The sequence below is a fragment of the Buceros rhinoceros genome, unplaced genomic scaffold, assembly GCF_000710305.1.
Source record: "Buceros rhinoceros silvestris isolate BGI_N320 unplaced genomic scaffold, ASM71030v1 scaffold3844, whole genome shotgun sequence".
Lineage (NCBI taxonomy): Eukaryota > Metazoa > Chordata > Aves > Bucerotiformes > Bucerotidae > Buceros > Buceros rhinoceros.
Window position 1 is genome coordinate 30,975 of NW_010406385.1, and position 14,973 is coordinate 45,947.

The 14,973-nt window shown below is 40.6% G+C and overlaps 1 protein-coding gene across 1 annotated transcript in view; it reads left to right on the forward strand.

Annotated features, from left to right (window-relative positions):
* Positions 1–384: 384 nt before the first annotated feature.
* LNX2 (ligand of numb-protein X 2) overlaps positions 385–14,973 on the forward strand; it is a 26,714-nt gene continuing 12,125 nt past the window's right edge. Inside the window, exons 1-4 of the mRNA XM_010134062.1 lie at positions 385–785; positions 9,358–9,596; positions 10,657–10,856; positions 13,911–14,282. Of these exons, the coding sequence (XP_010132364.1) occupies positions 385–785; positions 9,358–9,596; positions 10,657–10,856; positions 13,911–14,282 (1,212 nt within the window). The remainder of the gene's footprint in view (positions 786–9,357; positions 9,597–10,656; positions 10,857–13,910; positions 14,283–14,973) is intronic.

Sequence of the window (14,973 nt, forward strand, 5' to 3'; positions counted from 1 at the left end):
TCATCTTGCAGGTGAAAACTGTGCAGTGCAGCGCAGCAGCTGTTAGGAAGCCATAAAGCATTTATGTTGTAAAAGGAAGCGTGCTTACAGATTTTTTGTTGTTGTTGTTCTCTTCTAGGACAAATTTACAGAAAACAGGAATATTCTCTTGCTCCACCTGGCTGTTGTGTTTTGGTAAACCCAGAAAAAGTCAAAAGTTCTGACAAGAGCTTTCATAATTCATGCAAAATAAATAATTTAAATGTCTTTATTTGTTGCAGAAAATGACACTTGACTGAAGAGTGTAAGTCATCCTGGAAGAAGTTGCTTCCCTCTGAGCTTTACATGAGCAACCCCCTCCTATGAGGAGAAGGAAGAGAATCTGTCAGCCTTCTTAGCTGTACAATGGGGACTACAGGTGACGACATGGCTTCGGTGGAGCAGAATGCCTCCTTGAACCCTCTGTGCTTCGAGTGTGGCCAGCAGCACTGGACAAGGGAAAACCACCTATACAATTACCAGAACGAAGTAGATGATGACTTGGTCTGCCACATTTGCCTTCAGCCCTTGTTGCAGCCATTGGACACTCCCTGTGGACACACTTTCTGCTACAAGTGCCTAAGGAACTTTCTGCAGGAGAAGGATTTCTGCCCGCTGGATCGGAAAAGACTCCATTTTAAACTCTGCAAAAAATCCAGCATTCTTGTTCATAAACTGTTAGACAAGCTATTTGTTTTGTGCCCCTTCTCTTCCGTGTGTCAGGAAGTCATGCAGCGGTGTGACCTGACGGCACATCTCAAAAACAGGTGAGTGATGCAGGTGTTTGCATTGCATGTTCCTTACATGCTTGGGAGGCCAGTTTGTGTAGCTGTAGAGAAATTGGGGGCAGGACGGGAAAGAGGCTTGGAGGTAGTTTTTAAATTCACAGTAGAAGACCGTAGGAAATGGTTGGTCTTTAACTGTGTAAAAGTAGAGCACTGTATTCTCTTTTGGGCGTAGGACCAGAAATAGTGAAGAACACTTGGAAAGAGTCACAGGGAGAATAAGATTCAAAAACATGATTTAGCGGAAATGGTTAAAGAAAATGGGGTTTGTTTATGGTAGGGGGAAGAAAGCTGGTGGTGGGGCGGAATGAGAGATGTGCAAGCTGTCTGCAAAGAGGAAGGAAGTAGTGCAATAGGAACAAAGGAGATTTACTTCAGATTTTAGGGGAAAAAAGCCTTGTAATGGTCTTGCAGTGGCAGGGGTTACTTGGGTGGCAGTTGTGTATTCCTCACGTTCAGAAGTGTTCATGAACATGTTAAACCAATCTTTATCAGAAGCAGTTACGGCAGAATTGATTCTGCTTTGAGGTAAGTAAGATGGACAGGATATCTCTCAAGACTTGATACCTGTTTTTCTCTCATTTAAAAAAATAAAATCCATTTACTGGAGCAGGTTGATGGTCTGCCCCATGAGCATGCTGTTTTTTCTAGGATTCTTTGTTTGTTTGGATTGCTTATAGAACGCTTCCAGTACCCTGTTTATTTGGTAGAAACTGATCGCTTCACACCAGTGGGAAGTTTTGGTGCAGCTTTTGTGAGTGATTTTGTGTCAGAGAAATACATTCCAATATTACCTGCACCTAAATGTTTAGGACCTTATTTTTAACTGTTAATAATTTTATAGGTCAGCTTTATGTTATCTTACCTTAAATATTCAAATACTGAAAGGAGGCCATGACAGAAGGAAGGAAATAAGGTGGTTATGAGGTTGGACCAGATGATCCTTGCCGTCCCTTCCAACGTGGTATTCTATGATTATCAAATTCAAATAGAATGATACTTCCTATTGTGCAGACTCATGCACTTTGTTCTTCCAGTAAAGGAATTGCCCCCGTACTGTGCCTGTGTTACCCTGATACATGAAGATGTTTCATTCTTCTCTCTAAGGTGATGCCTTTTTTTCTCATGGAAAAATGTTAAACTAGTTTTAAGGGATATATATGACTTCTTTTGTTTCCTCTGTAGGCTGAAGAATATTTGCAGTAAATAGAGGTTTTCAGTCACTAGCTATTTCATTACATGAGTCATGAACAAAACTTACCATTTATGGTAAAGCTGAAATATGGTAAAATCAATGAGTCAAGGCTTAAAAAAATATTATGCTTATCTATACCAGCTAGCTTTAAACTATTTAGAGATTTATGAAATTATAAAAGTATAGTGAAGAATTACGTAGAGGAGGAAATTATGTATTCAAAGGAAATGCAGCTGACTTAAAGGGATCCAGTTCAGGTGAATTGCATCTGCTACTAGAAAATATTCCCTGTGTGCAGCTCAGTGCTGTTTGAAAACCTATGTTCGTTTTGCCGAGAGAGGTTTTGGGAAAGTATGTAACTGTCCCTGCAAAAGAGCATCAAACCCAGAAGAACCAGCACTGTGCATATCCATTATACATAGACAAAAGGCACTAGGGAAATACAATTCAGTATGTGAGCGTCTTTGTCAGCAGCATTCGTAAAAACAAGCATATTGTCTGGTGACTCTTCACGAAGATGGATGGTATGAGTCCTAACTCTTCTGGTCTCCTCAGTCACCAGCTGAGAGGAGATCTTTTCATTTCCATGACTTCATTGTGGGATTTGTTCTTACCTGCTTTGCTTTCTTTCGATCTGATACTCTTATTTTTCTTTATTTTTTTAAACTAGCCTGCGTAAACTTCAGCAGTTGCCAATTTCATGAGGGTGTTTTGTGGTTTGGTGGTGTTACCTGTCGTTGCAGTGGGTTGGGGACAGGTTTCCTTTCCTGTTGCTCTCCCCGAAAGAAGGGCAGTATTAGCTGTGTGCCTCCTGCTCGCCTTCAGTGCAGTCCAGCAACACTGGTGACCACCCAGATGGAATGTTTTATTTGAGAGGTGCATGGATCTACCCTATGAACTTCCTCCAAGTGTTGGTCTGTATCCACTTTTTATGGTCTTTGGCCATCTTCAGATGAACAATGCATTGCAGAGGACATTGTTTGGGACTCAGGTGTGGTTGGGCGTGCATGCAGGCAAGTGCTTCACAGAGAAGGGGAATAGGGTAGCCACCGCCTGCCTTGGAAATGGTTTGCTCATGTGTGCATTTCCACCATGCCCTTCTTTACCACTTCCTGAAGGCTACTGCAGATTCAGAGCCTGGGAAGACAGTGGATACGCAGGACATGAAGCAACCCTACGGACTGTGGTGAGCCTGGAGTTGCCTGGGTTGTTTTGGTTGTTGTACCCACAGCATGAATGTACATGTGTGGTGTCCATGTCAGGGAGGAGCGGGGACTACTGAGGAGGATTTCTGTTTATTTTTTTTCCTTTTTTTAATTTTTCCACACAGTTTCCACATTAGCTTGTTTTCTCCGGGCAAGTAATTTCTGATCTATATGATGACTTGGGGGTGGTGAGGAATCCTAATTGTTTGGTTGATTTATAATCCTAATCATAAACTGATTTGATTTTAATAAAAGGCAGAATGCTAGCAAGGCTCCTGCTACATACTTTGTTCATTTTTTTTGTTCCCCACTGTCATATCCATGACCTCTTCAGTCCATTTTCCTTGGTCGGCATCTCTTTGAATGGAATTAGAGCTGTTTACAAAAGGGTCACGTAATTTGTACATGGAACACTGTGTATGCTTTCTTTAGGTATATATGAAATATTCATTTACTTAATGCACAAGGTTATTATGAAATCTGAGTGAGCTGAGTCACTAGCTTTTCCTGTTTGTCGGCTGGAAAAAAGCTTTCAGTTGCAGAAGGCTGCTCATTTTCAATTCTGTCTGTTGTCTTGGGATGCTGATACACATTTTGAGTATACAGTGATTTACAGTTTTCAATTAAGTTTATTTGCAAACATCTGAACACCTCTAAATTATCATTGCTGACACAAACAATGGCAGCAACTGCATAGTTTGAATTTGATTTTTATATGGATTACTGAATCCAGTAAAATTCTACTACCGATCTTTAACTGTAGGAAAGAAATATAAAATTCAGTAATATTGTAATTTTCAGCATAGATTAATATAAACCAGTCTCAACAAGCCCTTCCATGCTCTAGATTGTACCTCTAAGAAATGTGGCATGGGCGGTTAGTTTTCACTGTCTCAAAATGTTCACACTCAGGTTTTTCAGTGTTGTTTTAATCAGCTCTCAGCATAAAAGCTGGAAGAAAATGCCATTATATCTACCAGGCACCTCAGAGTGTAAGACTACTGCAAGCTGCTCCAGCAAGGAAATGAGAGGCGTGAGCGACAAACTTGAGTACTTCATGGTCACTAATTGCACTTGGTGATACTTTGTTGCATGCAGAAAATATTCTGTATTTATCAGTCTTCCAGTTTCATCACATTCACTTGGAAACTGTGGTTCTCAAAGTTAAACACAATGCAGATAATCTGAATACAAAGGATAAAAATATATGAATAATGCTGAGTTTTACTGTTTTTCCCAGTCACTTGTTATAGAAAATTTGTTAATATTTAGTACAGTGCCAATTCTAAATATGTAGGTTAATTTATCAGAAGGAAATCTAACAAAAAAAAAAATAGAGCTTTTTTTGTGTATGATTTTAATTCAGTTAATTCTTACAGATTATTCAGACCTGAAGAAACTCCACTGTACAAAAACATACTCTGACATTTGTACAACTTACTGAGAGGGTTAGGCATTGTGTTTATGTATTGCTTTTGAGTTGGGCGTCAGTTTTCCCCTCCTATATTCTCCTGTGGTAGTTTCAGTTACCGTTTTGGACAGAGACATTTTTCAAGAGGTTTTAATGTTGAGGCTAATACTCAAGCCAATTTTATGTCTAGTTAAGTTTGAACTTTTTATGGGATTGTATTTTCTGGAATTGAAGCAATTGAGCTATTCACTGTGTGCCAGCATGCTTAATATACAGATTCAGATTAACTAGATCCATGGGAAAATTAGTTGTATAGATGCAGAATTTTACCATTCAGAATCTTGGCAATCCCAGTTATTTTTGTGTCTAGGATAGCGCTGCTGAGTCTTGTTCTACCCACCCAGTCCCGTGTTAGCTGCAAGCACTGTTCTTACCCTACTCTTTGTAGCACCAGGAGAAGTGATGAGGATCTGTAGGATTTAACCCTCTTTTGGCAGGTCTTTCCTTGCACCTGAGTAAGTGAATAGGCCACAGAGTCAGAGCTTCTCCATGCCCTATGGACTCTTTCCATTGCTGGAAAAGTGAAGGATCTTTCTGTGTTTGTTCTCTGCTCTGAAGCCACCTGGCTCCTTGTAGAGTCCTCAAGTCATTGGATGTGAGACAGAAATGTTCACCAAATCCACTCTTTTTTTCTTTTCCCTGAGTCTTCTCTGATTCCCAACCTAGATATCTCCTAGTGCCTCCTTTTCTTCCTTTTTTTTCTCTTTTTTTTTTTTTTTTTTTTTGTGCTGGGAAAATAAAAACCAAACCCCAAACACTTAACTTTCCAAAGCAGCACCATGTTTCACTCTGAATTGCAGCTGTAAATCTTGCGGAATTACTGCTTAAGGTCACTTTGCTGGCAAGGTTTTATAAGCAATAGCAAAGGCATTTGGGTTGCTTCTCTGCAGTCTTTGCTTAAATTCATCTCCTGCTTGGAAAACTGTTCAGTGCAACTGGTTTGAGGCTATTTGCTGTGTTTGCTTTTATCAAACCTCTAGACTGGTCAGAAGCTGATGGCATAAGTTACAATGAAATCTTTCTTTTCAGTGGAGAGTGAGCAAATGTGTTTTTTGAGCCCCTACTGTTATTCCGTGGAATACGCTGTAAACTACATCTCCATTTTGTATGAAAGCTCTTTTTATCTGCAGAGAGGGATTGCTGCTAATGTTCCAAGAAGTCAGCTTTTAAATGAGAAACCCAGCAGACTTGGCTATAAAAGAAAAAAAAAAAGAAAAAGAAAACTTTTTCTTCTGTGTCTGACATGGATGAAGAGAGCTTGAAGGTAAAAGCTACACTTTGTCACCATCCAGAATTGAGCAAAAGCTAGTGCTGAAGGGAGGAGAGGAGGGGGTCGATGGATATAAGCAGAAGCTCATTTTACATTCCAAGAACAACTGCACTTTGAGTTTCCTAATTAGTATCATCACTCAGTTGCTTTAGCTGGTTGTTTCAGCATGAAGGAAACTAAAAAATTTCTGAAAATTCTAAAAATCATTCCTGCCTTTCTTCTCACTCCTAGCCAAGGTAGTCTGGCCTTTGTGGCTAGATAGGAAATGCTGTTCCTGTAAGACACATTTCAGTCTTATTTTAGCCCTTATTTATGCAATTGTATGAGAATGGATTCCTGTACCCATAAAAACTATCTTCAGTGCTCATTTTGTTCCCGCGGTGCCCAACTGTGTACATAACTCGTTAAAAGATTTACTCCAAAATCCTCTTTATCCAAGATATTTGGCAAAACCAGTATTAGTGAAGGTGTGTTCCTTTAGATGTTTATTGACGCTTGTTAACTGTTACAACTGCTGTATGGTTTTGCTGTTTGTGAATAATGAATTCCTACTGCCAATAAAAATCTTTTTATGTTGCAAGTGGAAATGAAAAATCTCCTTTTAACTGTGCTTGAATACCAATAGTGGACTTTGCTGCTTGGTAGGTGTGTAAAGACCTAGGAGTTGACATCCCGTTAATGAACATCTCCGCTAGACAACTACTTTACTGGCAATGCAGTTGCACTATACCAAGCTGAAGCCATAGTCTGTTACAATTGCTGGTTAATTTGGGAAGAATCTGGGGATTTTCTTTCCTTTTTTGCCTTGTAGAGTGCTGCACAAAAGGGATTCTGATGAGCCGAGGTGTGCTCATGACAGGAGGCTGTTTACATTTCTTGATATTATCCTTTGAAATGATAATTAAATACCATTGTCAAAAATAAACCCCAAATCTATTTATATTTTGCATGACGGCTTTCATCAGCTGCCAGGTGATGAGGGGGGAATGAGCTCTGTGGAGGAGGACCTGGCTGTGGTTGGGAAGGCTTTCACAGAAATAGGACACCTCTGGGAGTGATTTTTGTTCTGTGCTGGTTTGATACAGTTTAAAAAAAAAATTTCCAAGGTGTACTTTCCCATGTACACCAGGTCCTTTGGGATCCACAGGCCTTGTGAGCTGGCTGAATAAGGGTCAACAGCACAGTGTTTTGGTAGCAGATACCTGAGGAAGTATCTGTTTCACAGAAGCAGTCCAGTGAGGCTGTACTCTGCCGTCCAAGCCCAGTGGGACTGAAGCGCATGGTCCTCTGACAGCATCAGTTTTGAGCTATTCACTCACCTCTCTGCTGAAAAATTGCTGTTCCTTGTAGCAGACAGAGCAGCCAGGGACAGCAAGGTCATGCAGCGCAGCGTGGCTTTGTCCTAAACTCTTGCAGATTGGTGAGGGAGAGCACATCTGTCAGAGCTCCCAGTAGACAAGAGGTTTCCTCTGCAAGAGCATTTACCCCTTGATGTTGCTGCAGGAGTGATGTTGAAGATTGGTCCTGGTTTTTTCCCATTGCCAGCGCTAAGATTCAGGGAGTGTGAAGCTAACCCATCCAGTGAAAGCATTCTAGAAATTCTGAGGGGAGGGATTGCATCTCTCCTTTTCTTGGCCTTTTGGGATGCTTGTTTTTGAGGTTTGCATTGTGAAATGGTCAATGATAAAAACTTTCTGCTGAGTTTCACCTGTAACTGTTCTGGCCACCAGATTTCTGTCCAGATTTCTTAGCTGATCAGTCCCACTATGCCAGTGATTTCATGTCGTAAATATTACCTGGGCAAAACCAAGAAGTAGGGTTGTGTTCCATTATTAAAATCAGAGAAACTTTTTCACAGAGCAAAACCTTTCAAGTAATTTTCATCTTTTGTGCTTGAACTTTCTTTGAAGAACAAGATGACCAGCAGTTGCCTTGGGGAAGGCCCTAAGAAATGTGTCATTTCATAATGTGAATGCTCTCTAATTTATTTATGCGTATTTCACAGCACATTCGGGTTACCTTATACTGTTCTTCTAAATGTATATCATGACATATATATAATTTTGTAAGTGTGTATATATATATATATTACAATTTCAGTTCATGTATGTCCAATGCTCCTGGAGGTCACAAAAGCTACACAGGTGACTTTATCCTTCGGAGCTGAATAACTTTGTTAACGTTTCTTAGAAGTCCCTTATGCCGAAACAGTCTAGCCAAATAATTGTCTAATCCCCTTCACGAATGTCAGAATAGAATTGTGGTTCTCAAAACATTCTGGCTTAACAAGTTAGGATGTCATTAGATTTCTGCTGTCTTTTACTCTGTTAACGCATTTCTTCTGTTGCAAAAATAAATAATTTCTTCTTTCGTATAACTATCTGTCAAGTTCCCAAATGGGGAGGACTCTCAAGAATGTGGGTCCTTTTTTCTGACACTACTACAACATAAGCGTCAGTGGCTCCCGAAGCAGGAACGTGAAGAAGGACATCAAATACTGTAAGAAGTGACATATCAGACACTGAGAAACCTGACAGAACAGGTATAAGATTGATGTCCATGTTCAATTATCTACACACAAGACCACTCAGTAAATGAAGGTTTTCCATGAATTTGCAACATTGCAGCCCTTCTTCGCAATAAATTGTTGTACGATTTTAAACATAAGCCAAAAAAGACTGCATTAAGAAAAATGGGAACTCAACGAAGTGAGTTATAGTGAAAAGTGTCAAATGCTGATGAAGCGTTGTTACATGAGGGAAAACAAAAAAATTGCACCTCTTGTGTGAAGTCAGAAAGTAAAAAGCGGGAACAGGAGGAGGATGGAACACCTTCTACTGATTCAAAAGGAAATAATGAGCAGTGCTGTTACTTTTGCTAAACTTTTCATACGAACTCCTAGACAAGCATAATTTTTTTTTTTAGTAATTAAACACTTGTGTTGCAAAATACGTAAAATTTTCATCTCTTTTCTCCGCTGAATGACCCCAGGCAGATACTTCCTTCTCTTGACTTGCTAAGGTGAAAGCAGACTGCTTCAGTGGGTCTCCAGATGCGTCTTTGAACAGGACTTCTCTTATGTGGAATTTTATGCTAGTGTTGTTTAACCTTTTCAGCAAGGTTATCTTCCAGAAATTGGAATGTGCATAACAGAGTAAGTCCACATTCAGAAGTTGTTACAGTGCACTTAGTTCATGACCAAACAACTACACACTAGAAATTTTGTGAAGAAAGCAGTACTGTTTTGGGGTTTTGTCCTCTAAAACATATTTTGGCCTTAAAATGTGGTTGTTTTTTTAATTAGCTTAAAGTGATGGCTTTGAATCAGGCTGGTTTCATTTGATGGAATACTCAGGCATTTTGTGCTACAAACATTTCTGTGGGTTTGAAGCATGGTCTAAATGTCTTCACAGGTGTCCTGGGGCTTCTCATCGAAGGGTTGCTCTGGAGAGAAGGAAAACAAGTAAGCTGCAAGCAGAAGCGGAGAGTGAGAGTGGTCCTGGTGGGACGGAGCAGCCTAGCAGTTTATCTTCGGATGCAGATCAGGGAATATTGCCAGCCGAGCAGAGCTTCACCTCGCCTGCCCTTCCTGCGTGGACAGACGAGCCCAGCATCGACAATCCGCCTTTTGAGGAGAACACAGTAGCAGACAGTATGTCATCACTTATCTTCTCAAGTCCCTTTTATCAGATGTAGAAACATTTGTGGTGTCAGAGTTTGTCTCTTGCCAACCATGAATGCACGTCTTCATTTTCTGCGCTTTTCTCTTGTGATTCCTGGAGAAATATTAGTGGGTTTCAGTTATGTGCAAGTATACAAGTGAGATACGGTCACAGTTAGGAAGGAAAGAAATATCTTGGAGGTGTGCTAGCTATTTTGGTGCTGTATCATCATGTATCATATCATGGTGCAGTAGTTCATGTTAATCTACTAGTAGCACTGGCCTTGTAGCGAGTCGGAAGGAGTGTATCTTCTGAAAATTACAAAAGTTGTTTTCTGAGATGAGATTTCTTTTCCCTCCTTCCCCCTTGCCTGGATCAGCAGTGTTCCCACACCCAGAGTGCTGTCTTGCTCAAACGAAAAGGCAGCTGAGTAACTCCAGCATCCATCTGCACCGAACAAGCAGTAACGTCTCTAGCACCTGTGAATTTTAGAGAGGAGGTGCTGAGCCTTACCACAGAGGAAGGTGGTCCTGTCCCCTTCCTTCTCCTCTGTATTTGCCATCTTTTAGCATCCACCTCTTTCCTCTTTAGTTGTCTCCATGTTTTCTTCAGAAATGGGCTTTTCTCTTACCTGGTAACTCAATGGCAGCTCCTAGTGCAGTTGTGAGACCAGCAGATGAAGAGACATGACCAAGTCATGCACATTTTTATTATCATCATTAAATGTGAACACTCAACTGATCAAATTGGAAATTAAGTGTATGCAATATGTTATAAAGGACAGGGTCCAAAGGGTTCAGAATATCTTTTTCCAATACAAATAACCCCATTTCAAGAAGCATGGATGCTACTAAGTCCTTAGAGAGCTGTTTCTATCTAACAAGCTAGGTGTTCCACCAAGTAGTGGAACTAATCCAGTTGCACTTGTTTAGTTAGTTGTTCAGCTGTTGTCGAGTGGTCTGTCTGCATTGTCCTTTGGTGACTTTACTGAAAGTGAATGTAAGGTATAGAGGATATTAATCATCTTTCTTTTTATAAAATAATTGGCAGCAAATCAACAGCCACCTACCTTGCCTGAAGGAGAGATCACTACTATTGAAATTCATCGGTCCAATCCTTATATTGAATTGGGAATTAGCATAGTGGGTGGCAATGAAACACCTTTGATCAACATTGTCATTCAAGAGGTTTATCGAGATGGGATCATTGCCAGAGATGGAAGACTTCTTGCTGGAGACCAAATACTTCAAGTATGGAACCGAATTATGCATTCTGTCTACTTTCTTTCTGTTCACTCCTTGCAGAACTGCCTGTTAAATGAGATGGGAGATTTTTCTTGTCAAACTACACTGTGTAAATGTTAGCTTTGCAATTATCACTTGGAAAGCAAATTAATATTCAGAGCTGAGCCTGTGGTACTAGCACTTTTGACTATCATGCTTTATGTCAGACTAGTCTCTGGAATTATTCTTCCTCCTTAGCATCTTAGTCAGTATTAAAAATATGAGTTTATTTTTCTTAAATGGTTTTAAATGTTGCAGGACTTGGTCTTTGTTTCAATTTTACATAATTAAAATTTAAGTTGGTTATGATCAAGTGTGTATTTTTGTTACAGTTTTAAGTAATTAGCCTCAGATGGTGTAAAAAGATCAAATTCTATTAATTTTTTTACTTTTAATTTTATATTAGGGGAAGGGGTTATTTATGAGACTCTTAAGAATGGCAGTAACTGAGTTCTACATAAATGGGACAGTCTTACAGCTTTTTTGTATCTATATATTAATGCGTTAATTTTATATATATACATTTGGTTTTGATCCATAGGCTAAGATCAGTCCAAAATTAATATCAGCCTTTTTCATTTCACTTTTTTGAAATCAAACTGATAGAAGTAGCTTAAATACTGTAGTTACCCTTGGAGTGGAATTTGTTTGCACTTCTGAAAATAAAGTCCCTTTTGAGAAACGTGCCTTTTTGTTTTCTTGGAGTATTAGCATAGTGGCTAGCCAAGAAAGTCGCGCAAGGGGTTTTCAAACTGTTGCCTTTTAAACAAGCAGCGGCAGACACTGATTGAACGCTGCCTAATTTATTTTGATACTCAAGGGCTCTGCTTGGTTGCCGGAACAGGGAGCTTGAGCTCCAGTGAAGCTTTGGAAATTCTTGGTGTTTGGGCAGGTGTCAATTATATTTTCGAAAGCTGTAAGTGGCAATAACTTGACTATAAATAGGATTTATAAGATGCAGTGAATGTTCCCTATCAATGTGCTGGCACTGGGCTGTTCAATGCTAGGCGGGTGTCCCTCAGAATCCTTCTGTCATGTTGAGAGGGAAGTGCAGGAGGTGAAAGACAAACGTTTTGGAAGATAACAGTATTTTTATTGCTTTGAATTTATCTGTGTAGGTGCTGAGTTATTGTACTAAGATGGTCAGGCTCAGTCTCTGCCAGCTGAAATTCTTAGATGCAGCTCAGCGTGCACTCTTGAGCTGGATGTTTCTGAAAATGCCTTCAAAGGCTTTTTGAGCCTTTGAGGACTAAAAGAAGCCAGAAAGGGCTGCAAGGTGAAACTCAGCATTTTCTCGCCCAGTCAAACAAGAAGTATTACGTTTTTAAGATCTGAGGGAACAGCATTTAGTAACAGCTACATAAAAGTGTATGTTGTCTGCAAGGTATAGGCAGGTGCCTAACATTTTCAAAGTGCTCTACAAATTGTTCCTTTTTTGTACTGGACTGTGGCTGTAATTCGTGTAAGACATGTCCTAATGAGAATCTCTTTCCCCAAGAAATGCTAAGGCTGTTTTATTCTAAAATTGTGAACTATCTTGTAGAAAGAACTACGTTTTATTCTTCTGTGTCCTTTGAACACTTCCTTATTTTATGTATTTACTTTATCTATTAACAGCTAAAAATAAAACTAGATTTAATTTAAGGGCTCTGACAGATGAACCCTAGTAGGTTTTGCCTGGTGGCAACTCCAAATGTTATTTCTCCTAGCTGTGCCTCCTTTCCCTCTGCCCAAGGTGACAGCCTGTCTTGGAGCAGTAGCAGACCAGGCCACAGCTGTGGTTTGGGGTCTGAGCTCGCTGTGCTGTCAGGAGCAGTGGCTTTGTACTGGGCATCGGGGTGGAAGTGGCTCAGGGAGGGCTGCCTCCCGCTTACAGGGTGGGGTTCCTCCATCAAGGTGCAGTAGTACATGATAAGGATGAAGTTCTAGTGTTAGCTTTGAACCCCTTTCTGACAGAACAAGGCAAATGCGGCTTTTGTGCTGTTTTTAGTGGTGCTCCTGTTTTCCTGCCAAATCTCTGCTCTGTCAATTTTTATCTTAACTTTATAGTGCAAGAAGTGACTGAAGGTTACTGATCTTTGTATCAGTGGGCCGCATAACAAACACGATTCTTGTTTAGAGGGAGGGAAATTTTAATCTGATTTTGAATTACAACTGAATTTTGAGTGATACAGGTTATAAGTCTGAAACTCTGACCTAGCTGAAGTTAGTGGAAATTTTTGCTAAGTTCATGCTAAAACTTGAGAACTAGTACAAGTACCTTTTCCTAATGTCTTAATGGACAAATTTAATTACTCTGGATTTCAAGGGGTTTTTAAATTTTTAACATCATGGAAGTACTGCATATTGTTAGACATAAGCTTTCAAAGGAGATTTGGATGTATCCTTTTTATAGCTATTACTTTATAGTTTTAAGTGATCCTGGGCTTGACACTGAAAGCATATGCAAAGTTCTTGTCCTGAAGAACCAACAATGGAGAGATATAAGGAAGACAAGTGTAGGAGACGGGGCGGGGGGAAAACCCTGGACTATGATAACAGAGGGTATTCACTGTCAGAGAGTTATCATCATCCTTGTGGAAAAAGGCCTCAAGTTGTGCCAGGGCAGGCAGGATATTAGGAAGAATTTCTTCACTGAAAAGGTTGTCAGGCACTGGAACTGCCTGCCCAGGGAAGTGGTGGAGTCCCCGTCCCTGAAGGTATTCAAAAGACGTGTAGATATGATGCATAGGGACGTGGTTTAGTGGTGGATTTGGCAGTGCGGGGGTTAATGGTTGGACTCTGTGGTCATAAGGGTCTTTTCCAACCTAGAGATGGGTTTGTAGATTGAGCAGCAAAAGTGGGTTTTCAGGAGAGGAGGGAAGAACAAGATAAGAATCCTGGTAAAGTCAGTTAGGTTGCTCTGAGGTTGGTTTTGCAGTGAGCTCTGATTTTAGATGGAAAGGACTTCATTTCCATAACCAGGAACTATTGAACACATGAAAATATAATTCCAATTTCATTGTTGTTGTCATTCTGCAGGTCAATAACTTTGACATAAGCAACGTCTCTCACAACCATGCTCGAGCTGTGCTTTCCCAGCCTTGCTCAGTGCTGCACCTCACCGTGCTGAGAGAGAGGCGGTTCGGCAGCCGCACACACAACCACGCGGACACCACCAGTTCTTTGCGGGAAGATAGCTTTCAAGTGACGCTGCATAAACGTGACTCCAGTGAGCAGCTTGGCATTAAACTTGTACGCAGAACAGATGAGCCAGGTGTTTTTATTCTTGACCTTTTGGAAGGGGGATTGGCTGCTCAAGATGGCAGGCTCTGCAGCAATGACCGTGTACTTGCAATTAATGGACATGACTTGAAGCACGGGACACCTGAGCTTGCTGCTCAGGTTATACAGGTAATTTGCATTCCTTACCTGAGTCCTTAGCTCAGCTTTATTTCTTGGGCAAAGCCTGGGGTAGAGTCTGTCCTGGACAGAACAGCTTGTGTAATGCCTAAAAGCCTGCAGCAATGCAATTTGCTGCGATTTATGTTCTGGAAATAATAGTGCAAAACAAGGTCTGCTTTGGCACCTAGCAGTTGAACTTCAGCTCCTCAGGAAGTCTTCCCTGGCATACAGCCTGAAGGTTAGAAGGCTACTCTCTAAGCAAGGAGAGAGTACTGTGTAGGCTACTGTTTACCAGGAAAAAAAAAAAAGAGGATTATTGTTGTGTTTATGTATATATGTAGTAAGTATGTAGTTTTAATCTCAGTAACCTCTCGGAAAGTGGCTTTATTTTGTATTGATTTGCCTCTGCGTGGAATTGGGGTTAAAACAGGAAGGTGGTTTGTCAGGCTTTGTAGAGGCAACAGGTAGCAGCTGGGAAGAAAATAAACAGGTCTTCCATGAGTTCTGTGCAGTAAACCTCATTTTCTGAGTGTTCTAGAAAGGGCTGTTACCAACTGTCTGGCTCTGCTCTGGACACAAATATGACACAAATGACACTTGATCCAGTCTGACCTTTCCCTGTTCCCACAGGAAAACCTGTGCTCCATGCCTTTCTCCCAGCCTGTAAGGAAACAGCTGCAGCACATTGCTGCTTCCTGCT